Source organism: Panthera uncia, chromosome D4 (assembly GCF_023721935.1).
Source record: "Panthera uncia isolate 11264 chromosome D4, Puncia_PCG_1.0, whole genome shotgun sequence".
In the NCBI taxonomy this organism is placed as follows: Eukaryota; Metazoa; Chordata; class Mammalia; order Carnivora; family Felidae; genus Panthera; species Panthera uncia.
Genome location: NC_064807.1, coordinates 10,953,034 through 10,980,300, shown reverse-complemented (window position 1 = coordinate 10,980,300; position 27,267 = coordinate 10,953,034). Strand labels below are relative to the sequence as shown.

The 27,267-nt window shown below is 44.8% G+C and overlaps 1 protein-coding gene across 1 annotated transcript in view; it reads right to left on the bottom strand.

Annotated features, from left to right (window-relative positions):
- PGM5 (phosphoglucomutase 5) overlaps positions 1-27,267 on the bottom strand; it is a 183,172-nt gene that overhangs the window by 40,347 nt on the left and 115,558 nt on the right. Inside the window, exons 8-9 of the mRNA XM_049633448.1 lie at positions 15,221-15,356; positions 10,817-11,000 (exon numbers count right to left, since the gene is read on the bottom strand). Coding sequence (XP_049489405.1) covers positions 10,817-11,000; positions 15,221-15,356 — 320 coding nt within the window. The remainder of the gene's footprint in view (positions 1-10,816; positions 11,001-15,220; positions 15,357-27,267) is intronic.

The window sequence follows — 27,267 nt, the reverse complement described above, 5'->3', positions numbered from 1 at the left end:
AATAAAAGGAGTTCCTCTCACTTCTAGCCTTAACCCTACAGTGTTGGAACTGCTGAAACATGTCTTTGGGTCCTTCGTCAGCTGGTGAGCTCTGGAAGGCCAAAGCCTTATGGTCCTTGTTCACACCATTTATCCCCATAGCCCAGGACAATGCCTGGCATGCAGCAGGCTCTCTGCAAACACCCCGAATGAATGTCACTGCGTGTTTGACAACTGGAGTGAGCACCCCTGGGATGTCCCCTCCCACATTTAAGGAGGACTCACAGACCCAATGAAAACACACTTATATTCTCCATCAGAGAACCGGGGTTAACATGTTTACCTTGAAGGGCCGTTGTGAATGATGCTGGATCTACTCATCCTTCATTTTTAAGGCAAAGTTCAGTTTTGGCTAAAAACAATGGAGTTGAATCATGGTGGGTTCCTGTCCCCACTTGTGTGGCACGAGACAAATCCTAAGTCCATTAACTGCAAAATTTGCTGCGCATTGGAATCAGCGAGGCCTAAGACAATCTCAATCACGGAGCGGGGTACCAAACGGGCACGTTTACCTCCAGCTTAGCATTTTCCTTCCCACCGAGTGCCTGTTGGTGTAGCCTCGGTGACAAGAACGAGGCTTTGCCCATCTCAGCTTTGTCCCAGTGGAAGATGGTTAAAGAGCTACATTCCCTTGCAGGTATTTCCACCCCCACATCCTCCAATTTGCTTCCATTTATCACTAGAGCTTTTCAATTTCTCCCCGCATTTGCCCCTCTTTGGTTTGTCGCTTGTAGAAAGTCAGTTTGGAAATGATAAAGGCATAACAACTGGAGAACAACAGGGCTGGAATTCTGGCTTGGCTTTTCGGCTGGTGGTCTTAAGCAAGTCACTTTTTCTTATAGTTTATTTATTTTGAGAGAGAGAGAGAGAAAGAGAGAGAGAGAGAGAGAGAGAGAGCGCGCACATGAATGGGGAAGGGGCAGAGATGGAGAGACAGAGAATCCCAAGCAGGCTCCACACTGTCAGGGCAGAGCCTGACACGGGGCTCCAACCCACAAACCATGAGATCATGACCTGAGCCAAAATCAAGAGTCAGACGCTTAAGGGACTGAGCCATCCAGGCGCCCCTTGAGTAAGTCACTTTACGCTCTGTAAGTCTCAGTTTCCTAAAAAGGGTTGAAAAACAATACAGCCAGGCCTACTGGGTTGTTGTGAGCAACAGATCAGAGACTATATGCGAAACGTGCTTTGAAAATTAGAAATCAGTCTATAAATACTATTCTTATGTTAAGCTTTTAATGAAAATGGTACTGTGCTCGAAGCCATCCAACCTTCCAGATTTTGCAGAAGATTGCCAAATAAAGCCTAAATGGGAAGAGTTTATGGCACATTTATTTTTAAATTAGGCAGAATTAAGATTAATTTTATTTTAAGAACTGTGCCATGTTCTCTGCAATCACTGCTAAGCTCACGGATCTGTTACCATTTATTTTCTCCAGAACTCCCACTGGCCTGGCTTCTCCGACAACTAAATGCCCCTCCTAAGTCGGTCAATTGAGACCATCATGGTCCTGAAGGAAGGACCTCAGAGTCATCTAGGCCACTTCCTCCCTTCACTGGAAAGAAAGGGGAAGTTCAAGACTGCTTCAGGTAACAGCGAGCCAATCGAGGAGCCAGAACATGAGGTCTTTTGACCCCAGGCCTGTCACTCTAGGGTGAACCACATTGCTTCCCATGAACTATTTGAACCCTGTCTCATGTGTTTTGTACGGTCCCCCAGATGAGCACAGAGCCTTAAGCAGAGCAGGTATCCGATACATGTTGGCTGCGTACATGTTGGGTTTGTTTTTTGTTTTGAAGCCCTCGTGTAAATCAACGCAGGGAAATCTGCGAGTTGCTAAACACACGCAGAGCCGCCAGATGTGTGCTTGGAGAATCTAAGACATGTTGCAGCCAGGCGGGGAAGGAGGAACTGTCCATTACCACCAGTGATTTGGAAGTCGAGTAGTGCCTTAGGATGAATTCCAGGGGGAAACAGCATATGGCCCTGCAATCTAATACAACATCACATATACACAGTCAGTTGGCCACACCAGGCCTGTGAACCCCGAGACAAGACAGGCGTGGAAGAGCGAGACTCGGAGCCTCACTCAGATGTTACCTCCCACAGGAAATCCCAGGGACTTCTCTGGAAGGCTTCAAGGTGAAAATACTCCTGTGAAACATCTGAACCACATTTTGTAGAAGAAAGCAGGCAGCTTATAAAGCAGAAGATTTGGATGGGACAGACATAGCTCTCCGTGAAAAAAATTAACTAGAATGACCCATTTTTCTTTGTTTAAGTCATAGAGTTAGCTGCAAGCGTGAGTTCAAAAGTGGTTGAGCAGGGCAGCAGCTGGTCCACACCGTGCCCTTATATAAATTGCAAACAGGAAGACAATTTATAGAAAAGCATCTTTCTTCTTGGCTGGCCTAGACTTTGGCTTCTCCTCCCCCATTAGGCTGAGTGCCTTTGTGCAGTGCACTGACTGCACAGCCGTACCCACCTGCCCTACTTTTGGAGGAATTCTCACCTAGCCTTTTCACAACCAACCAGCACGCGTTGAGACCAATCATTGCAAATAACTATTTTGGGGGAAATCAAGGTCAAACGACTTTGTAGGTGCGCTTTTAAAACACACATCTGGAAAAAAACACATTAGGTGATGAGAGGGCTTCTTGGAGAGTGAGGACTTAAAAGTTATCCAGATTCCAACCATCAAATTTGGAACAATGGAACTAGGTCACACATATCCCATTTTCCCGTGTCTTTGGCCAAAACGGCTGCTGATCCCTGTTCACTCAACACCAGCCCCAGTTCTGGGATATTTTGGAATCAGACATACTTTACCCAGACAACAGGGGTCGCTTCCTCCCTGAGTTCCTGTGACAGTCTGCAGTTTTTTCCTTTAATAATTATGTTTCCCGGTGATAGTCACCCTCGTGACTACAGACAGACATTGGTATTTCAGTAGGAAGTAACTGTGATGTTATTCATTCCAGAATGCTTGGATTCTTATCATACATCTTAGTGGGATTCTATCGGCATTTTAGAAGATAGTCCTAAAGCAATCAGCTTCTGTCAGGAGAAGGTACTTCATTATAATAAAACTCCAGTGAATCAGAAGCAAAGCAGTAAGAACTTTAGAATGAGCCAGAAAGTGTCTCCCTCTTCCTATTTTCAAACCAGCCAACAAGTCCTTATAAAGTAATGAATATGTGTTTGGTCTTTGGAAGACAAATAGGCAAAATCACAGGAAAAGCAACTGAAAAAATCATTTAAAAAAATGGGGAGGGCACCTGGGTGGCTCAGTCAGTTAAGCACCCAACTCCTGATTTCAGCTTAGGTCATGATTTCATGGTTCGTGAGTTTGAGCCTCCAAATAGGCTCTGTGTGCACAGTGCAGAGCCTGCTTGGGATCCTCTCCCTCCCTTTCCTCTCACTCTGTCCTTCCCCTGCTCACCTCTCTCTCTCTCTCTCAAATAAATAAACACTTAAAAAATATTTTTAACCCATGGTTCTCAAGGTGTCCTACCAGAAGGCCCAAGTGTCTTTATTTAACAAAACTGCAGCGTTGTAGAATGCGCACGGACACTGAGAATAAAAATATTGTGCCACCCCGTTGAGAATGCTATGACCTATAGGAAATCCCAGTTCTTTATCTGGAAAGCCAAACAATGGTATAATGACATTAGTTTAAAGAAAGGCATTTAGTCTGTCAAGATGGTCTTCCGTGGGCTGGCTCCCACTCATTCTTCAGGGCAAAACTTAACTATCACCTCCCCAGAGCCCCTACTTGAGTACCGCCTACGATGCACTCCCAAGTAAGCGCTTTCCCTGTAATACCTTTCAATAAACTCTATAGTGATTACAAAGCGCATGTCAGTTTGTCTCTCCTGCTAGACTGTCCTGTATGCTGGTGGATCTTTAACGTTTATTTATTTTTGAGACAGAGAGAGACAGAGCATGAACGGGGGAGGGTCAGAGAGAGGGAGACACAGAATCGGAAACAGGCTCCAGGCTCTGAGCTGTCAGCACAGAGCCCAACGCGGGGCTCGAACTCACGGACCGCGAGATCATGACCTGAGCCGAAGTCGGTCGCTCAACCGACTGAGCCACCCAGGCTGGGGGATCTTTAACGCCCCAGCAAGCTGCCCGGCATGTAGCAGGTGTTTGGTAAACATTCAATGAATAGATGAAGACACGAATGAATCACGCTTCAACAATCTTCACTGTATCGTACTAAAGTAGGAAAGGGATGGATATTTATTATGCAGATTTTTTTTTCCAAAATTTCAACTGGCAACGAAAAAAGGATTTTTTAACCCAGATGTAATCACAGGATACATGTAATGACAACACCTCACTTCCTAAATATTTCTGTTGCTCAACAGAGAAGGACTATTTGTAAGTACTAACTTTCAGATTCAACTAAATTCTAAAGGTGGGGCAACCAGCATGGCTGAAATGATTTCTTAAATTCTACTTCCGGATGCACGAACCTCACTCCAGCAAGTGGCATAGGATAGAGATAAGCTGTTCACGACAGCCTCTCAGTTGGTTCATTGATGAGGATGAGATGAAAGTTGAAGGTTGACCAGTTAACTCTAAATAGAGAACTCAGGGGCGCCTGGGTGGCTCCGTCGGTTGAGCGGCCGACTTCGGCTCAGGTCAGGATCTCACAGTTCGTGAGTTCGAGCCCCGCGTCGGGCTCTGTGCTGACAGCTCAGAGCCTGGAGCCTGTTTCGGATTCTGTGTCTCCCTCTCTCTCTGCCCCTTCCCCGCTCATGCTCTGTCTCTCTCTGTCTCTCAAAAATGAATAAACGTTAAACAAAAATTTTTTTTAAATAGAGAACTCAGTCCTGGCCCCCAGATTCTCCAGATGGCACTTTTCAGTTCCCTTCATAGGATGCCTCCAGAAATATGTGCTTGGTAAACTTCTCTCTACCTGTTGGCCAGGGGTTCTTAGCACCACAGTATATATTAAAGCACTAAATGCCCGACTAAAATGTGATTTCAAGACTGCCAATTTACTTCCTTCATTATTTCTAAATACTGAGAGGATAAAGTGAAGACACCTTCCTGCACATTAAGATAACACCTCTAAAAGCAAGTTGACTCTGCAAGCAAGCTTCAAAGTGTACTTTTTCTCTGAACTAATTTCAAATGGTTCTTTTTTTTTTTTCCAGGATGAGGACAACATCAAAATGCTTCCACTCAGCCTGCACAACTCGAAGGGGGATTAATAAGCTCGGCATTAGCCTGACATAATCAGATTGGATTTGGTTTTCCACATCAGCTAACCGGTATGCTTTGATTTACATCAGGTTTTTAAATATCAGCTGAACTGTGACTTCTAAATGACTTCAGCACTGGTGGAATTTCATGAGTTTTGATCTGGTTAAATGGAAATACAGGTGTGGGATGGGTGACGAAGAGAGACTTGGTTCCTCAAATTCCGCTCCTGGTGTCGAGGTTTCTCTCTTCAAAGTTAATTTTCACAATACAGGGCGTGGTTCTGAACTGATGTCCACCCCAGTGGCAATATGCTGTCACTCAGTGCTGGTACCCTCTGTCATGTTGTCCTTTCACGCTACCAGGATCGGGGGGTATTCCTTCTATCACAGCTGGGAGAGCGTCGTAATGATGGGGGCACTGAGTGGTGACTCCAGAAGATTTTGGCTAGAAGGCAGATGTGGGGGAGGATAAAGGTAAGAGGTAACCTGGGTACTAACGATGTTGCTTGGGATGGCGATAGGTGAGGAAAAGAGAGAGTGCCTAGCTCCATGGAAAATCTTGACGTTTGTACAATGAACTCATCCTTGAGGAAAGAGTGGACCACCTGTCAAGCCTTAGGGAGGTAACTACCCTTCCCTCAACTCTTCCCTTCTCCCAACTATATGCCTCTTAAATACAGTGGGAGCCTCTTAAGTTAGTCGGCCACTGGATTGAACCCCCTACTCTCATAGGAGCTACTGGCTTGTTTTTCCCACTCATATTTGAAGAAGGCATTATTACTCATTCATGTGACTCAATTTTACCTGATAATAAACAGAGACACATCCTCATGGGACAGGAGAGAATGAACTACAGTTGTTGAACCATGCCTCGTTAAATTGCTATTTCTAAATCAGAGTTCCTCTTGGGTCCTGTTTAATGGAAGACACACATCAGCTTTCCTCTTGGTGCCCAACATCATGAAAACATCAGCCGCTTGGAGGCAGCCATAGTAAATTCCACGAGACCTGACAGGCGACAGGAAGGCCAGTGAGGTCCCTGGGAATTCATGTCAGGGGTTAAATACTTCGGGGGTGTCCTTCTTGCTCCTTAAATGGCCTCCGCACGGTCTCACAGGCAGGACAGACTTTCCTGAACATTTTCCACAGCAGTGAAGCAGATAGGGGGGCAGGGCTTATCACCAGAACAGGATTTTAATTTCATTTTGGACGGAGGAGCATGTTTTCTTCATCTCTAGAGATATATGTGAAATGGGCTTTTCTTTTCCCCCCACAGTCTGTTTCCTGACTTTGACCCCAAATCAAGGACCAAAAGGAGACAGAGCTGTTTGTAAAACACTTTCTCTTTTCTGAAACCGAGTGGGATGGGAGAGATGGGGGAGGGGGAGACTTGAGGAAGGCAGAGACACGCGACTGAATCAATTCACAGATGACTCAGAAACTGAAGAGACCTTCCCATGTCTTCACACGACACCCTGCAAAGTCGTACGCTGTTCGGTGTGCTTTTCCCCGCTTTTCTCATCAAACATGGCTCGTGAGATGTCAAAGTCGTTCTTTCCCAAGGATGCTCTTTGAACATAACTTATTTTAGTTAACCGTTTATTAGTAGTTACTGTGTGTCAGGGCCTTACGTGTATGATCTAATTCTCCCCATGGCTGGATGAGGGAGCGACAGTTATGATTCCTATTTTCACAGACAAGGAAAGGCACAGGGAGGTTGAGAAACTTCCCGAAATCACCCAGCAAGGACGTGGCAGAGCTGATTCATGCCCGAGACTTTCTGATCTCGAGCCTGTACCCTTGAACACCACTCACACCCTTTCCTCCAAAGTTGAGGATTCTGGAAAGGGGGAAGCAACGGATATTTCTTGAATATCAAATGGATACCAGCCGCCGTGCCTGGGGCTTTACAGGACTTTCTCCTCCAACCTTCTCTGTGACCCTATATGATATTTATCACCAGCATGCCACCCACCTGCCCCGACAAGTCAAGCGAAGTTAAGCAATATGCCCAAAGTCACAAATGCAGGCAATGACAAAGCCAGCCTTCAAGTCTGTCTGTTTGCCTCCAACAGGACCCAACACCGGAGAGACCACAGTCCTCTGCCTCCCACAGCAAACATTTGTTTGTCCGTATGGAGATCCAATCTCTTCTCTCTTAATTTTAAAATAGCACATCATTTGATAGATTAACTTGCAGCGTTCTCTAATCAGAAAGATAGTAACAGAAGTTGGCCAAAGTGTGCAGAAGTTGGAACCCGCATACACGGCTGGCAGGAATGTAAAACAGTGTAATTTGCTTTGAAGACCATATGGCTGTTTCTTCGAAGGTGAAACTACGGTCACCATTTGACCTAGCGATGCCACTCCTAGCTCTTCGCCCAGGTTAACGGAGAGCCTTTGCACGAAAACTTTACGTGAATGTTCACAGCAGCATTATTCATGACAGTCAAAAAAGTGGAAACGACCCAAATAGCCGCAAGCTGACGAGTGGATAAACAAAATGTGGTCTAGCCCCATAATGGGACGTTATTCGTCAGTAAGAGTGAAATACTGACACATGGTCTGTTCTGCTTAGAGAAAGGAGCTAGTCACAAAAGACTACGTGTTGTATGATTTCATTTGTGTAAAATGTCCAGAATAGGCAAATCCATAGACCCAGGAAGGAGGCTGGGGATTGCCAGGGTTGGAAATGGAGATCACGGCTAAAGAGTACAAGTCTCTTTTGGGGGTGACGACAATGTTCCAAGATGGACCGTCATAATGATCGCACAACGTTATAAATCTGCTACGAACCACTGAATTGTACTTTAAGTGGGTGAATTGTCTGGGATGTAAATTACATCTCAATAAAGCTGTTCTACATTTATATTCGAAAACTGTTCCGTGAAAAAATAAAAAAACAATTATTATGCACTTGGTAGGCTCTCAAGAAATATCTGCTGACTGAATGCCCCCACGTGCATTACGGCTATTTGAAAATAATACATGTTCATTTAAATTCAAGTATATCTTTTAGGAGTAGACACTGCCATTCTGCACCAACGTCATATGACTCGTGCCCCAGACTTAACCATCCCTGGAATCAAACGCTCAGAGGACTACGGACTTCCAGGAGTGCAGAGATGTGTGCCTCAGTGCTGGGAAGTTTCCCAACAGTCCCAGGACACAGGAATTCCTCCTCTGCTCCAATAGGACCAAACTGCGGTGCAAAAGAACCATCTGTGACTCACTGACAATGGTCATGCTGCTAAGTGTTAACTGTCTCCCAAAACCCTCAGGGAGCCAAATGCAGACCGACGGAGAAACTCCAGGGTGACTTAGGGCCACCAATTGATAAACAGTCACTGGGGTCCTGGAAACTGGGAAGATGAACAACGACCTTCCTTTGTTTCTAGAGAAACTCCCCAGAGCAGCTCCTGGTAGCATTTACTATTTACGGCCACATTTGAGCTAATATGAAAGAGTATGGAAAGAAAAAAAAAAGTTCCAGAGTAAAAACGGAAACCAGTGTTCAGGGTTGCAGGGGAGGGGACAAGGAATAAAGAGAGATCTACACGTGAGATCTAGCTGAGGAATTATCCTGATAGGAACTGTTAAAAGGGTCAAGAAGGAAAGGATACAAATGTGCACGGACGAAGGAGCAAGGTAGAGTGTTAGTGAATTTAACAGCAAAACAAATTAGCTCAACAGACAAGCTTCTCCTGAGCAGATTAAGTCCAGAACCTAGTGTTGCCTAGATAATCCTTTCAGGGAACAGCTTTCAAACCTTCCTCGTCAGGGAACAAAATCCTCCCAAGAATAATTTAGAAAGCACATATTTTACGACTCTGGAATTCTACATGAGCCTTGGATTTGTGAAAAGTTTGTTCTGAGGTTCCTTTGAAAAATGGAAGTAGGAAATATGGTACAAAACTGGAAAAGATTTATCTGAGACCTAGAGGCTTCAAGGTCCCACCCATGTGCTGGGCTCCTGACCTCACATCTCCAGAGATTCATTAATGTTATTTTGGAGATGATGCAATCCCGTCCACCAGAAAGCATCCTCGTGTGAAACACAACACAACTACAAAAAATGTAGCGTATACTTCTTGTAGAAAGGATAGCTAGGAGCTTTTGTGTATTTTATTGCGTCGCATTTTTTTTACGTTTATTTATTTATTTTGAGAGAGAGGGCAAGCGTGCACAAGCAGGTGAGAGGCAGAGAGAAGGAGAGACAGAATCCCAAGCAGGCTCTGCACCATCAGCACGGAGCCCGATGTGGGCTCGAACTCACAGAACGTGAGATCATGACCTGAGCCGCGACTGAGAGTCAGATGCTTAACCGACTGAGCCACCCAGGCACTCCACTTCTATCACGTTTCTAAAACAGCTCTGTGAGACAGATATTTTACAGATGAGGAGGAGACTGTGGCTCAAAGGAATCAAGGAACTTTCCAGAAGTCCTGTATCCTATAGCGATAGGATTTGATTCTGGGTCTTCCAACTTCTTGACCACTCCTATCTTCACTACCCTAGACCTTTCCAAAGTAAAACTGCAAACAATCTGTCCAGCCTCAGAAGGCCTTCTAGAATAGAAAACTGATCACATTTTAATAGAGACGAAAGATCACCATGAAACTCAGCAGACCAGGGGGGGAATACCAAGAAAGTAACAGGGGAGCATCAGGCTTTGGAACATCTGCAGGTCGGGGACCTCAGGACAAGGACGATGTGCGAACTATTCGTCAAAATAAAAATATCAGTAACTACCAGTATATCCAGTCCCCCAAACCCTATAGCTGCTGGTTTATTTTGTTGTCTGTACTTACTGAAGAATAACAATGAAGAAGAATGAAGAAGATAAGAATTTGGGATTTTAGAGCGGAACTTTTCTTAACATCGCTCGGTGTCTTATCTGAGCTGTACATGTTAAAATGTGCACCCAGAGTGGTCAGTTTTTGCCCTAGCCAAGAAATAAACAAAGCCTAGGAGAAAAAATGATTGTCAGAGCGGTCACCTTCTCTTACACAATCCACAAAGATGAGACCGGAATAGAAGCTGTTGATTTTGTCAGTTTATCTTTTGTAGTAATTCTCCACCACAAATCTTCCTTTTGGACTCTGTGGGGCATATTTTCCAACTGTTTCTTCCCCTAGGAACCCATCGGGCTAAGCTCCTACTGCTCTTAATGACATATGGTAATAAAAGGTGAAACATCCCTGCACCTGGGAGCCCCGGGGAAAAGGGATATTTTGCTCTTGGAAACGTTTCTGAATCTCTGATGGCCACCAGACGGACAGCCGGCGGGCTGCAAGCATTTCCCAAGGAAATATTGGGTCTGTATCTATGTGTGGTATTGGTCTGTCAGTTACGAGTAGAACAAGCCCTGGACAGACAGTCAAGGCCCTATGCGCTACTGTGCCCTCTGCCACTGACCAGGTAGGCAACCTTCACCAAGGTTGCAAGGCTCTCGTGTGTATCAAAAAGCACTCAGAGTAGATGATTCCCAAAGACCTCTCCAGCTAGAGGATACTTTGGCTCCTGGCTTTGCCTGTTCTGGTAATTTGCTGCCAAGTACCTGTTTCTTGGTCACGGTGCCATCCACGGGGTCCACGTATTCAAAGCAGTCTGTCTTTGCCACGCTGTAGACGTGGTTCCCCACGGCAAACTGCTGGCCGATGAAGGACTTGTCTGTGACCAGGGCCTCCAGGTCCCTCATGATGTAATATGTCGCCTTGGGCTCTAGCCCCTCATAGTCAAACCTGGTGAGGGAAGGCAGGACACAGGGTGAACACAACCCTAATCGGAAGACCAGAAACTCGGTGGACATCTCGAGGTCATCTCATCATTGGTTTTGTTTTCATGGAAGAGCCGCACAGAAAAGCACCCCAGACCTGTCCCCACACCCTTCTACCTGGCTTTTACAATCCAAGCCTGGTTCCACCCCCTACCTGCTACCTGGCCCACAGAATCCCGGACCTATACAGTAGCCAGAGTGATCTTGCAAAAATAAAGTCAAGTCACGTCCTTTCTTTTCAATCCTTCCCCAGTGCCCATCACACGGAGACCAAGACTCTAACCACAGACCACAAGGCACTGGGGGATCCCACCCCCTGGAATCTGTCCCCCTCTCACACTCCTTCACTATGCTACGGCCACATGGGCCTCCCCTCCAGGCCTCTGAGACACTTTGTCCTTTCCTGCCTTTGGGCCTTTGCTCTTGTTCTTTGTTCCTTTGACCTGGTATATTCTTCCCCTTGAACACCTAGCACATTCTCGTCCATCGCTTTTCAAACTTAGCGTCACCTCCAGAAAGTGACCTTCTCCGACCATCCGTCTAAGATGCTGCCTTCCATGTCTCCCTCTCTCTCGTTGCTCTTTATATTTTCTTTTGGTAGCGATCCCAATCTGCATTTACTGTGTTTGAAATGTTTGTTTACTTCTTATCTGCCTTTGCCCACGAGAGCCACAAGCTCCAGGAGAGCAGAGACCTTATCTGTTTTGTTCTCCACTGCTTCTTAATAAGTAGTAAGTGTTTTCTTTCTTTTTCTTCCTTCCTTTTTCTTTCTTTCTTTCTTTCTTTCTTTCTTTCTTTCATTTATTTTTTGAGAGAGAGAAAGAGAGAGCAGGGAAGGGGCAGAGAGAGAGGGAGAGAGAGAATGCAAGAAGGTTCCACGTTGTCAGTGCAGAGCCTGATGCAGGGCTTGAACCCACCAACCATGAGATCATGACCTGAGCTGAAATCAAGAGTTGGACGCTCGACCGACTGAGCCACCCAGGCGCCCCAGTAGTAAGTGTTTTCTAAGTAGTGGGATGAAAAATTCGAGGAAGGGAAGGGAGGAAGGAAGGAGGGAGAAGAATCCAGGGAGGTGAAGAAAGAAGGAGGAAGGGAGCCCCGCGTACCACAAAACTCTCTTGGAAACTTGGAAGAGATAGCACAATTGTTCCATCAAAAACAAAAAAAAAATCCTCCCAGCCAAGAACATCAAATGTAACAATGGGGCTGGAAAGTGATTAGAAAAAAAAAAAAAAAAAAACAGACTAAAATAACACCTATCTCATTTGTTTTTGTGGTGTTTAAATACCATAATGCACATCAAGTAGGTGGTCCAGTGCCAGACATCATTTGCTTAAAACTATTAATTGATTTTATTCTTAGTAACTATCACAAAGGGTCTTGCCCAATGGTGGACAGTCTTGACCAAGACCTAACGGCACATCCAGGGGGATCTGTTTAAGAAAGAAGCCCTCAGAGGGGCGCCTGGGTGGCGCAGTCGGTTAAGCGTCCGACTTCAGCCAGGTCACGATCTCGCGGTCCGTGAGTTCGAGCCCCGCGTCAGGCTCTGGGCTGATGGCTCGGAGCCTGGAGCCTGTTTCCGATTCTGTGTCTCTCTCTCTCTCTCTCTGCCCCTCCCCCGTTCATGCTCTGTCTCTCTCTGTCCCAAAAATAAATAAAAAATGTTAAAAAAAAAAAAAAAAAAAGAAAGAAGCCCTCAGAGGTGCAACTTTGCACAATTGGCTATGGTGGGATCTCCGATGGGTTTCTGTGTAACACAGGGACAGGGTGGGAGTTCTCGGTGAGCTGAAAGAAGGAACACGAATCATCGTTACTGTTTTTCCTTCACCCAAGATCTTTCAAGGCTTTAAGGAAACAGCAGGGTATTAGCCAAAATGGAAAACATGGAATGATGCCATTTCTAGCAATGAGTCCTCTGTCCCTATAGCTCTTTCTTTTATTCTCTCCCTCCTATACAGCTGTGTCCTCCCCGCCCTCAGACACAAAACAACCAGGAACTCTCTCAGAACATTCTCAGCAGTGTATGTGTACTGAGCCTAAATTCTCTTTGAAGATAGTCTTTTGGGGGGAAGATGAAGACCGAGCCAAGCAGAGAGAGGCATGCGGATGGGATAAGAGGGTTTATTAGGATACAAGAGAGGCACTGGAAGAGATTCCGAAGTTGAGGAAATCCACTACTGTGACAGATCACGTTCAAGTCTATGGCTGAGGTCATCAGACCAGCCTGCCCGCCTGCCCAAACGTTCATAGGCAAGCAGACTCCAGAACCCCACACCTGCCCTACGGCCGACAACCCCCTCTGACCACCAGAGGAACACAGCTTCAAGGGAGGAAATCTTTCAATGGAGAATTCCTTCTGGGGTCCACTCGTATGAGGCAAATCTGTCGGGGTTCTCACAACTTCAGGCTCAGAAATAGTTAAGCCAAAATTGTTTTTATTTTCTCCTCCCCACCAAAAAACACAACACAACAAACAAAAAACAAAACAGCTAGAAGTCATTCTGTTTCACAACCTGCATTTGCTAGACCCTGAAAAAAAAAAAAAGTGTTTACTTTTCATCCTACCTATTCTCTCCTCCCTTTTCCTTTATCTCTGTGATCTTTTTGGACAGAAATCTGAAACATAACTCAACGTCCTACAAGAATTTAAATCTCCATCGCATTATATTCTCTAATATGGTATTTGTTATGAAAAAAGTAATTATCATGTAAGCTCTTGGCCACACACACACACACAAAAATGAACCGTATTATAAATACACTTATCATAACACCATGTCTTCAAAACCCTGGCAGAGAGCTAGATAATCATTGCACGAATTATGAGGCACACATCCCTAACTCAGAGTGATCTCACTAAGACAGAGGCTGGCAATCATAACATAGTTTATCAGGTTGGGCTTTTTTGGAACGGCTTCATGCAATAGAAAGCCTTGCTGTGCCAATTAGTTCCTTGGTATGCCAAAAAGGCCCACAACAATCAGGATTTTTTGGCACTTGTTAGAAACACTGGTAAGTAAAACAAATTCCCACCTGCCTTGAGAGTCTTTGTTTTATAGTACAAGGAATAATTTGAGGTGGTTTTCAGGCGATTACAACCTCTGCCTTCTTAACTGGACACGAACAAAGACTGTTATAACACTGTCAACTTTTCCCAGAGCACCAAGATCCTTTAGATTGTGAGGAATCCTATCACAGGCTTTCTTATTCTCTGATATTTATCTAGCTAAATGACTTCTTAAGACAAGAAACAATCACCTTATAAGGGAAGTCTAGAGCTTTCTTTCTGTTCCTTAAGCTCTTGAAACGTAACCAAACATCCCAAGTAGTTAACTATTCATAAACAAAGCAAATGAGCCACGATTTCTGTTTTCAGTACATCGTCTCTCAGAATACTCAAGGATTCCCTTGCCCCATTCCCAGGTTCTCCATAGTTAACAGCCGTTTCTACCACTGCTTCCCCAAATCCACAGCTTGGCACTAGGTACACAAACCTAGCACGTCTAGGGACACATATCTAGCAGGCAACCTTGCAGCCAGAAGACTGTGACCCCTCACCTACTTCAAAAACAGGAAAGCGATATAGGCTCCCAACCCTCAGCCGTTGACCTTCTCCCTTCCTCCCTCCCAGGGTTGCACTTCCGTTTTCTGTATCTCTTTCCACAGGGACAAACTTTTAGCAAAATCTGGGGCTCCTGGACCATGTGGCCTCTTCAGAGGGAACCAGCTCAGGCACCTTAGACGTTGTTGGGACCATTAGTGGGAAAACAAGGCAGAGGGAAGGAGAGGATCACAGAAGCATGCTAACCTTCACAGCTTTGATCTCTGCCTCCCTGCCTTGATAATTATGGGTGGAGAACCAACAAGGAAAGTCCCTGATTGGATTATACAACTCTCTTGGGCACCAAAGGACTTTTAAGGCTCTGCAGTTCAGATTCCCTCTTGGGATGGCTGCCCACTTTATAGACACTGATGAAAAGATTACAGAGGAAGGTCACTAAGGGAGGGGAAATTTGTGCCTTCCAGTTTGGGTGTCCTTGACATGACCCCCAAGCACCTATCAGGGGCTCCAGCCCCCAAGTTCCTCAGATTGTCCTGAAAGATGCCTCCTTCTTATGGTTCTAGCCCACCAGTGTTCCTTAACAATAGTTCCCCGAGTGAGAAGTCCCCCTCCCCCCTTCTCACCTGCAATAATAGTGGCGGCCGAATTTGGCCCAGTGATCTCGGACAATTTCCTCCACACTCTGCTTCCGGGCAGCCAGAATGGAAAGCCAGACCAAGACCGCCCAGAGGCCATCTTTTTCCCGGAGGTGATCAGAGCCTAAGGGAGAAAGAAATATGTTGCTGAGGATTTGTTCCTGGGGGAAAAGTAAAATCTCAATGAACTATCAAGACCAGTTAGCAATGGAATGTTGAAATGGCTGGGCAGATTTATCCATCGTGATAAATATACGTCCCACGATACCCTTGCGTTTCCAAAACCAGCCAACAGAAATTCAAATAACATAAAATAACATCAGAAAATAAACTAAATTCCTGGACGTTGTTAAAAGTACCGAAGAGTCAAGCTGAGATTACGTTTGCCCAATGGGATCGCTCACTCAGTAGATATTTGGTGGCCCTTACAATACAGCAACCATTGGTCTAGGTGTTAGGGACAGAGCAGTGAGTAAGATAGCTCTTTACTCGCAAAGCTTGAACTCATGTGGGTAGAGACAGGCAACAGAGACATAGACAAGGGAACAGATGCATTAAATAAGGACAAGGGCGATGAGAAAAATAAACTGAGTGATAGCGTCACATCTACGACAGCAGCAAGAATTGCTTGATCTAGAGTAGTAGCTTATCTATAGTAGGGCTAACAGTGGCATCCCCAAACGATGTGTTCACCCAGAACCTGTGAATGTGACCTTATTTGGGGAAACGGTCTTGCAGATGTAATTAAGGATCTTGAGATGAGATGATCCTGGATTATCCAGGTGGAACTTAAATCCAATGAAAAGTGTTCCTAGAAGAAGAGAAGACACAGACAGGAGAAATTCAAAGGAGCGGGTCACATAAAGACAGAGGCAGAGATTGGAATTATGCTACCCTAAGCCAGGGAACGTACGCAGCCATCAGAAAGAAGCAAGGAAGGATTCTCCCCTAGGGCCTTCAAAGGAAGGATGACCCTGCCAACATCTTGATTTTGGACTTCTAGCCTCCAGTGAGAGAGGAAATTTCTGTTGTGCTAAGCCACCCCGTCTATGAGAATTCGCGACGGCAGCCTTAGGAAATGAACACAGATGGTCTTGGTCAGCTCCGCTGAGGTGATGACATCTGGGCGGACACTTGAGAAGGAGTCAGCCATGCTGAGAGGTGGGGACAAAGCGTTTCAAGCCAAGCGACAGCAACCGCAAAGTCCCTGATGCAGGAATAAACTGGGAAGCTTGATCCTACCGGCTACGCTACAGAAAGAGAGGCAGTCTGTACTGCGGCATTCACAAGAAAGAGAAGCGCCAGCTAAACAGGTAGCTTTCTGCGCAAAAAGAACCAGGTGAATGTGCGAGAGGTCCACTGAAGCACTTGTCTATTGGCCAGCTCGAAGCTCTGATTCCTTAATACGTACCTGGAGGCAGGTTGCTCTCAACTATTCATATAATTTCATCCTCTGACACTATCAACAGCAATATCGTAAGAAAGGGGACCGGGACCAGGGGGAGGGCCATCTCTTCTTACAGTAGAGCGATGAGAATGGACAACAGCACTCTTAGGTTTCAGGGCCATGAAAACACATACAGAAAATCAAAAAGGAAGACCCGATGTGCCAGAGCTATTTAAACCTTGGAAAGAGAATGAGATAATATGTCCGTTGAGTTAGACACTCGTGACAACTTCTCAACGGAGCTATGAGCCGTGTACTCGTCTCGTTACGTTTGCAGTGGTAAATGTTAAATGCGTTTCCTTGAGAAGAAAAACATACAACCTTGAGAGGGCAGTGAAGATATTTAAAGGGAAAAACGATCATTGTTCGGTTCTTCCTACATGCTGATCAATGATCTGCTGATGACACTTTTAGGTTGCAGCTGCTTCTAGGGTGAGAGGAGCTGAGGCGTGAATCATCACGCCGTAGCGAGCGGGGGGGGCGGAGGGGGGTACTCTAGTCTTATCTAGCAAACTCTTCACGCTGCTACAAAAATGGAAGAAGTCTGGAAGATGCTGGGTTAGCTCCATGGCTCAGTGCCAAAAAAAACAAGTCGAGGAAACCCTGCCCAGTGGGATCATTTCAAAACCTTTTGTCCTTTTATAGCTGAAAAATCACTTTTATTTACTGGCTGGAGAAAAATACTCTTTTGTTTTCAAACATGGGCTCTGCATACCTTGCATTTCCAGCTGGATTACGTTACCTGGAGATGGAACCATTAGATACTATTAACTCACTAAGATAAGATGTCATAATTCATGAGAAGAGACATAAAGTTCTTCTAGCAGGATTGGAAAAGAAAAAAGAAACAAAAAACCTACCTCAACCATTTGTAGCCAACTTCATCCTAGATGGTGAGTTGGCTTGGATAGCCTTGCCTGCAAGTTAAACATTCGCCAAAATTCATCAGGGCCAACGATCTAGCAAAACGAACTGTGCTCTTTGTAGCTCTTTGAGGTGGGGAGACAGACACTGATGATGTTGCAATTATACGTGTTTCCGCTGGGTGCTCATGGTATGCTTTGGAGAGGGTTTGGGGGATACAACCCTCCTTTTGATAATTCCTTAAAGCAAATGAACTATAATGCCATATCAGTGACAGGTAAATTAAACAAGAAATACAGACAACACACAGGTATCAAACGGTTTTCTGAAACCCCACCATAAACAGGGTAAAAACAGAGGGGAGAAATGTTCCCACTACTTACTTATAAGTACGCTAGTGTATTTCATATTTGAAAATATTTTATGAGTCAATGAGAAAAAGAGAAATCCCAACAGGCAACCGTGTGGAAGGGCAGAAATGAGCCATTTTTAAGAGAAAAATACTGACAGTTAACATCTGAACAAACGGTCAGTCTCACTGGAGTCAAAATCCACAAAATGGGATAATGTTCGGGGACTATCAAATGAGCAAAGACCAGGGGAAGGGGAATAACAGCAAAGAAACCGTGTAAATGTGTACAGTTGGAAAGAATAAGTTGGCAATAGGGGCGCCTGGGGGGCCCAGTCGGTTAAGCGTCCGACTTCGGCTCAGGTCATGATCTCAAGGTCCATGGGTTCGAGCCCCGCGTCGAGCTCTGTGCTGACAGCTCGGAGCCTGGAGCCTGCTTCGGATTCTGTGTCTCCCTCTCTCTCTGCTCCTCCCCTGCTCTCACTCTGTCTGTCTCTCTCTCACTCTCTCAAAAATAAATAAAGATTAAGAATAATTTGGCAATAATAATCAAGAGTCTTAAAGTATCACCCAACTTTGGACCCAGCTATTCTTTTTTTTTTTTTTTTACCCTTCAGTCACAAGGACATTTGCTAAAGCAGCTAAGAGAGGAAAATTGGAAAAAATAAATGCTAATTGTTAAACACCAGGGTAATGGTGGAAAATCCATCCAAAAGTTTATTGTGCAAAGAAGTGAAGAAGAAAGAGAAGGATGCTCATCCAATTCTCATAAATGGAAAAAATCGGTTTACCCAGAAGGAATATTCGGTATATTTTTGTAGAAAAATGTTTGTAGATATGTCTATGGGTACGTGCACAGGTAAAGGAGAGTATGACCACCAAACCACTGACAGTGGTTATCTTCCAAGTGGTAGAATCGCAGGTGTTTTCTTCTTCTGTCCTATTTCCACAATAAACATGTATTTTTTCATTATAAGAAAAAAATAAACTTTTTCAGTTTTTGGTGGTATGTAGAAATGCACATTTGAAGCCGTTCACTTCCGTTTATGAAAGAGCTAGTTGGGATATTAAAGGGATTGCTACCCCTTATGAAGAGGTGATGAGCTTTGAACCTATCAATCATCCCATTTCTTCGAGTGAGTACTAGCGTTTTATTTACTTTTTTAATTTTGCAATGCTTATTTATTTTTGAGAGACAAAGCGTGAGTGGGGGAGGGGCAGAGAGAGAGGAGGCAGAGACTCTGAAGCAGGCTCCAGGCTCTGAGCTCTCAGCACAGAGCCCAACATGGGGCTTGAACTCACAGACTGTGAGATCACGACCCGAGCCAAAGTCAGACGCTTAACTGACTGAGCCACCCTCGCGCCCCGAGTAATAGCTTTTTAGAACACAGAGACTGACTACGACCATCCTCCATGGGGGTCTCACAGGACTCGAATCAGGAGTGTCCTGTAAGGTTTTAGTAACTAACAGAAAGTAGGGACAGGCAAGGGGGTGTGAAGCTGAACTGTCCACCGTGGCCTTGGGGGAAGCTGCAGAAGCTTAGTTTTGAGCCTACCTTCAACCTCACAGCAAAAGGGAATGAAAAGTACAGGGAGTTCCCACACAAACACAACATTCCCCACTGTCACCAATCCCATTCCGGTGGGACATTTGTTATAACTGTTGAACATACACTCATTCGTTACTATCACCTGAAGTCCATAGTTAATGCTACGGTTCGCTCTTGGTGAACATTCAATGATTCTGAAAAACATGGCAAACTACTAATCTTTCTGCCATCTTCATAGTTTTGCATTTTCCAGATTATCACACAGTTGGGCTCACACAGAATGGGGCCTCTGGAGTCTGGCTTCTTTCACTTAATCATATGCATTTAATGGGGGTGCCCACGTGGCTCAGTCAGTTAAGTGTCTGACTTTGGCTCAGGTCATCATCTCATGGTTAGTAAGTTCAAGCCCCACATCGGGCTCTGTGCTGACAGCTCAGAGCCTGGAGCCTGCTTCGGATTCTGTGTCTCCCTCTCTCTCTCTGCCCTCCCCCCACCCCCTGCCCCCACCACTTGCTTTCTCTCTTTCTCTCTCTCAAAAATAAATAAACATTTAAAAAATATGCATTTAAGGTTCCTCCAAGAATGTTCATAGCTTGACAGCTCATTTCTTTTTAGCACTGAATAATAACAGTACAATTTTTGAAACCTGCTTCCTCTAGAATCCTGGCCACCTGGTTGAGGACCTTACCAGGAGCTTTTAGCCATATTCCCAAAGCCCTAGGTACCACTCGCCTAGCCTTCATCCATCCAGGCCAGCCCAGCCCAAAGCCCAGAGAAGCAGCCATCCCCACCTGGATACCAGAAGGAGGGCGCTCAGCTCTTTCCCACCAGGCCTCCAGCAAAAGCTGGTACAAAAAAAGATGTTTGTTTTTTTCTCATCAGAAATCTCCCTATCCCCCCGCCACCCAAATTCAAGTTTGCATTTTCTCAGCTTTAAAACTGTAATTACTTTGAGCCAGGCAGTACACGGGTAAGTATAGTGGCCTCACAAGAGGAAAGGGGAAAACAAAGAGAGTACTCAATCATCTCAAAGGAATTTTTTTCAAATGGAAATCCCAGCCCGGGCAAATCAACTCAATAAAACATCACACATGTTGCCAACAGATCAAGTCATTTCAGCTGAGACTCAGATCAGGAAAGTCTGAATTTGTCAATTAGGAAAACATAAATCATTTTGCACCTGTTGCAGGCCCCAAGCTGGAACAGGGGTTAGTGATTCTGCATCCCGGCTGCACATCGGAATCACCTAAAGAACTTCTGGAAAATAGCAGTGCTCAGGCCTCATTCCAGACCATTAAAGTTAGCATTTCTAGCAATGGGATCTAGGCATCAGGATTTTTTTTTCAAGTTCCTCGGGTGATTCTCACGGGCAGCCAGGGTTGAGAGCCTCTGCTCTAGAAGAAGAGTGGTCAAAATAGTTCTATATGAGGGACATATTGCTTAGGGGTAGTGAAGCCTCTCCCTCTTTTTGTTCAACTATGGTAACGAAGAAAGCGGCCACCGGTCTATAGTTCAGGGGATGCCACTGGCCTTGCTCAAGCGGGTGGCTTTTGCTGGACTCAGCTTCAGTATTATGCCTCCTCTCTGCCCTTTTTGTCTGAAAAACTTATGAGGGTTTTGCCAACTTTGGGGTCACCAACGCATCCCCATTTGCCTGGGACTCTACCGATTACAAGAGTAAATGTCCCACATCCCAAAAAACCTCTGAGTCCCAGGCGCACCGGGATGGTTGGTCACCTAATAAGAAAGGCCACTTGCTCAAAGAGGTCCCTGGTGGTTTTGGGGATCGGTGCAGGTTCAGCACCTGCCATAGCACACGCAGTTTGTGGAACCAGAAACGACGACGGGAGGTATGTGCACTGGCTTTTGAAGGAGGATTGCAAAGCGGATTCCATTCCATTCTTGGAAGAGAACAGCAGAGCACCAAGCACCATACTCCGTACCTTCCTTCACACATCGATGAGCTGATTTCCACGACTGAGTTGCTCTTTTTACAAATAAGAGATGACGGGTAGGCCATTTGTACGAGGTCACACGGTAACTAAGGGGTGAAAACAAGACTCAGACCTGGGCAGTTTGGCTCTCCCGCTGATGGGTTTCACTACAACCAGAAAGCCCAGGAATGACAGCGGTCCTTGGGGGCTGCAACGCAGCAGGGGAAATGCCCCACACGGCTGAGGCAGAGGCAGACCCTCTGAAGATAAGGGACACAAACACGCACCTCTTCCTTCTCACATTAGAGAGTCAGGGAAAGTTGCCAATTTCCCTTTGCTTTTCTCCTCATATCAATTCAGCCTTTCCATTTACGGATGCAGTTTTCACTCATTTGCAGTGAAATTCTTCCCATCCTCTTTTTATCCACCAAAGACAAGGGTTTGTCTTTTCTAAAGAGGGTATTATGAGGAAAAACGGGGAGACACCCTTTGCAGGTGAATGGGAGATTTGAAAACATGCCATAGAACTGGGACAGGTTGGTTTTGGGGGGCTGGTGTTGTTTGTCCCCACCCCCCCTGCCTTGTTTCAAACCACTTACATTCAGCTTTTCACATCTTGCCAAAAAGAGAGGCTCATGGAAAAATCATCACTTTTCCATGATTAAAAATGGATGCTTTTTAAAAGCAAATGCTCTAAAATTTCCACCAATTGGAGAACAGCACAACTATTCCGTGTATAAGCAGGTCAGGATATATATCCGCAGTATACAAGAGCCAGCTGTCAGCTCAGAAAGGTGGGATGGCAGTAACTGGCAGATGTAGAATGAGCTGCGGCCAACACGGATCCCAACCAATAATGTTATATAGCAATATATTTGATGATGACAATGATGATGATGACAACGAGACGACAACGACAGTGTTTGATACAAATATACTGCAGGGCATTTGACTAATATCCTGATCATGGCAATACCCAGTAGGCTCCTTGAGGGAAGGGACTGTGTCTGAAATTACGCATCACTCTCTGAGCCCAGAAGGTATGCAGTAAATATTCATTGAACGAATAAATGAATGACCGAGTGAGACCCTAGTATGTAGCTTGATCTAATTCATCGGATTCACTCCTCACTAAAAGGAGCTAGCTAGCTAGAAGCAACCGGAGTGCTACATTGGAAAAAAATGTCACAGATCATCCCATTGAAAAACTGAGGCCCAGAGAAGCTAAGCCATCTGTGTAAGGCAGTTCCACCACACAGAGGGGGAGTCGAGACTGAAGCCAGTTCTTAATTCCTGGTGCTGTGCTGTTCCCATGACACCGTTCTCCCAAGTCCCCTGACATTCATGCCATCCCCATCTAAAAGAATAACCACATGGGAGTAAATGACCCCTCTGCATTTCCTTAAACAGGGACAGCGGGGTCCTATGGAGCCAGTGAGTTTGGGTTTGAATGCTGACTCTGTCAGTGTTATCTTGGCCAGTGGCTTTTGGCTTGATCTTCTTCCCTAAACCTCAATTACTGTATGGTCTCCACTTCATTGTTGAGAAATCTCAGTGAAATAATGTATAGGAGGTCCTAAGCATGGCATCTGTCACTTAGGAGGTGCTCAAGAAATAATAGGTATTAGCAAGCACTATTTTATTAACATGTGCCCCGAGGCAGTCAAGCCATCCATCCCAGAGGAGGCGAAAGCATTAACAATATGGTGGCTGGTCAGCTGACACAATTCCCTCAAGTGAGCACAGAAGCACAGGAAGGTAAGGCACAGTGGGATCTGCTAACTCATACATCCCACCCTCTTCCTTTGTCACCAGTGCTCATGAAAACAACACAACTCCCCGGGAACTACTCTTTGACAGGTCACAAGCTGAACCAGAAATTTCTCCAGAGGGTTTAAAGTCTGCAACCACAGGGCATAACCACCATAGTCACTATACTTTGTTCTCAGTGGAGCCACCTAGCAACTGCTAGAGAGCAGATGGGGAAGCCTCCAAGAACAATTTTAGGAACAGCATCTTAAATACCAAGGGATGGGCCCCCTCATTAGAAGTCTCTTAGTAGTCACTATGAAAAGAAACCCATGGTCTATCTAGACTCCTTCGATCTGTGGCTGCAGACAGTGATTTCTCAGTCCCAGAATGCACTGGGAAGTGTGGACACAGCCTCCGAGGTCCACCCCTTGGCTTCTGCTTCACACGTAGGCATCCCACACCCTCTCTTGCTACTTGTCATCAGCTTAGAAGATGAATTGAAAGGTCAATGCAACTGGAAATGGGGAGATCCCAAGAAAAGGATTTTATGTGATAGAGACATTCTTCCCCTTCCAGGTGGAGATCTGTTTCCCAGCACAGGCGTAGATAGTTTGTGGATGGGCAAGAAGGGAGTTTCAGTTTTCAGACTTTATGAGGAGGCCCTTGGGGATGTCAACCAGAGCCCCTCTGCACTGTGGTCTAGCCTAGATTGAGTTGTGCATGCGCACACAGCCTGTCCCAATTAGTCCAGTGGAGAAACTGCTCTCCCAGCACTGATAATGCTGTCACCACAGCCTTCTGACATCACATCTATTACCCAGCCAAATTGACACAACTGGCCACGAATAGGAGAAAGAAATGTGGCAGAACCTCAATAATCTGAAATTCATATGTCTACAGGGCCTCTTTTTCTGTCCTAGAGACTGAACCGAAGTGGAAACAGCCCATTGTACAGTTTGTGATCATCTAGATAGGGAATGGACTAAAATTTGCCCTGATTTTACCTTTTGGAAAGTGTACAATGTTAAGTAACATCACTGTCTAATAAGAGACAGTTGAACCTATTCAATATTTGTTCAACAGCAATACTGTGAACCCAGTCTCGAGTTGGGATGTACATAGGTCTTGTGTGAAATATAAACAAAAGGAAAGGCATGGCCCCGGAGGTGTTATAAACTATACCACTATTAGGGGAAAGAAAATTTCCTTTCATAAAGCAACTGGAAAAGAAGTCAATACTATAAACCATAAGACAATAGAGCAGAGAATGTCTAGGTTGAAGGCTATAAGAATTTAACACTTACAAAAGCTCACTAAAGCTAGAACGTAGCCCACTGTTGAACATGTGGCTATTTGCAGCTATTTACTGTCAACAACCCCACACACACACACACACACACACACAGTAAATAAGTAAGCAAAGCAAGCAGATTACAAATACTTAATACTATTTAAAATTTTAAATCCATTCATTAACACAGGTTTGGGGAAGGAGTCTTCCTAGAATTCTGCCCTGTGTTAGCTAATAATTTGTGCTAATCATTACACGATGACTGAAATTACCAAAACCTTATTTTTAAATGTTATGTAACTCTGATTTTACTGTACTTCATAAAACCCCTCCCCCACTCCCTTTCAACTGGTCTACATTTGTTTTTATGAACCCTCCCAAATCTTGGGATAGAAATGCCCAGATCTCCAGAAATATATCCACTCGAAAATGCCAAAAATGTTAAGTACTAACAATGCAAAGAAGAAATATCAAAACGGAAATTCTTTGTTTCCTCCTTATTTCTTTCTTTCTGTCTTTCAATTCACCCACTTTCCATCCATCTTTCCAGGCTTCCTTCTATCCTTTATTTCTTCTTCCTACCTTAACTTCCTTCCATTATTCCATCCCTCTTTATATCCTTCCATCTAATCTGCAAACACTCAAGGCCTGCCAGATATCAAAGAAATAGAGTTGAACAAAATAGTCATGGCCCCTGTCCTCTCAGCATTTAGAATTTCTGCATGGCATGCAGAGGGATTGAACCCATCTCAAAAATTTGAAATTTCTTGTGATGTGGAATACACACATACTCTGGGTCTCTCCCTTTTTTTGCAAGAGGCTGAGCAGATGTAAAAATAGCCAACTTCAAGAGCACCAGGCTGTACTCCAAAGTTCACAGTGGAAAAAGCTGGTGTGACAATGATGGACAAGTCATATTGGTGCCAGGAGACCTGGATTCAATTCCAAATCTTCAAGAATGGATGCAAACAAAAGGCATAGCAATGCCCTAGTACATACTCAGTGCTCATTCAAAGAGATTATTATTATTGTGAGAAACCCAACAGAGAGCGCTTCCTTGGCAATAATAAACATTGTTGTATTCCTTGATTTGACAAATTTGTATGACTGTTGACATTAGCTTTTTAAAAATATATAATAAAAGTAATAGTAATTTTCAAGATGGTGTTCAAGCTTGGAGCTCACCCAGGCTTTCGTGAACATAGTGATTCTTCTGTGTTGCCCGTAAGGGAAAATGCTTCGGGCTGTAACAATTCATACATTCTCAAAATGGTATCACTTCTTAGAAAGTTGATGTCAATGATGGAAACCAGTAGAACCTCATCAACAAATGCCAAAAAAAAAATCTTCCAAAATTTTGGTTTTATTGACCTTAGTTTTAATTGTTTCATTTGTCCCCTTTTGTGTATGAGAACAAGTCTAGATTCCTTCAAATTCAGAACTTTAAAAAAGTAGCCAGAATGCCATTTAGATGAATAGTTTTCTTCTCTTTAGATCTGAGAATTTATAAAGCACCCCTTCTCTCTATAAAGTAGTTTTCCAAGGCTCTCCCCAGGAAGTAGGTGAGTACCAGTCCTAGCACAAAAGATGGTCTGGCTTCTTAAGTGACTTTGGTTCTCTGACAGAGTCATAAATACGGGTTTCTTATTGTCCAGGATGTGGACCTTTCCATAGGAGAGAAGCTTGAACTCCGATCCTATGACCAGCTTGTCACTTTGGAAAGTTCTAGGAGCTCAAGAAGCTGGCAAGGGAAACTTCCACTCAGAATACATCTTGCTCATCTTGGAAAAAAAAGCTTCACATTCTTGTGCCTGAGTCAGATCCATATTTTCAAGTTCTCTTGGCACTGAAATATGCATTCCTAGTTGGTACACAGATCTATGCCCCGGGGACACAGAAAAAGGCCTCCACTCCAGAAAGCTTGGATACTTTTAGAAGCACCTCTGCAGTCTCAGGTCTAAAACTTTCCATCTGTCACTTTCTCCTCCCTTAGTTAGCTCACTTGTTTCTGAAAATCACGTCTCAAGGAAGGCAGGGAACTCCCGTGATCAGCTGACTTTTACAGACTGGACCTGAGGGTCAGAGAGGCCATGCGGCTTGTTTGTGACTGACAGGTAAGGGTCTTGAACATACTCATCAGCCTCACATTTTGGGGCCTCTAGACTTCCTGGACCACACCCCGTGGCACATCAAGGATACTCTTTCTACCATTCCTGAAGAAACCAAAAATACTGGTTTTCACTAGAGCCATGGTTTCTACTCTTGACTGCACATCAAAATCACAGGGGCGCCTGGGTGGCTAAGTCAGTTGAGTGTTTGACTCTTGATTTCGGCTCAGGTCACGATCTCATGGTTCATGAGTTCAAGCCCTGTATAGGGCTCTGCAGTGACAGTGCACAGCCTGCTTAGGATTCTCTTTCCCTCTCTCTCTCTCTCTCTCTCTCTCTCTGCCCCTCCCCCACACCTGTGCACACACACCCATGCTCATGCAGACACACACATACTCTCTCTGTCAAAAATAACCAAACTGTAAAAAAACCACACAACTATACTCATTTAAAATGCAGATTCTCAGGCTCCGCCCTCCCTGATATTCCAAGTAAGGGTAGGATAGAAAATACGTATTTTTAGCAAGTTTCCCAGGTGATTCTGACACACCAGCTCAGTGCTTCTCAAAAATTGGCATTAATAAAGCCCAGAATAAGAGCAGAATGAAGCTATTTTCTCCTTGCAAGACTGAGTGGTCCAGCTACTGAGGCCACCTAATAGTCCTTTGCTGCTGAGTGCTTGAAAAATAAAATTCGTCAATGCTTTCATCAGAAAGACTGATCGACATGGTGGAAAATGG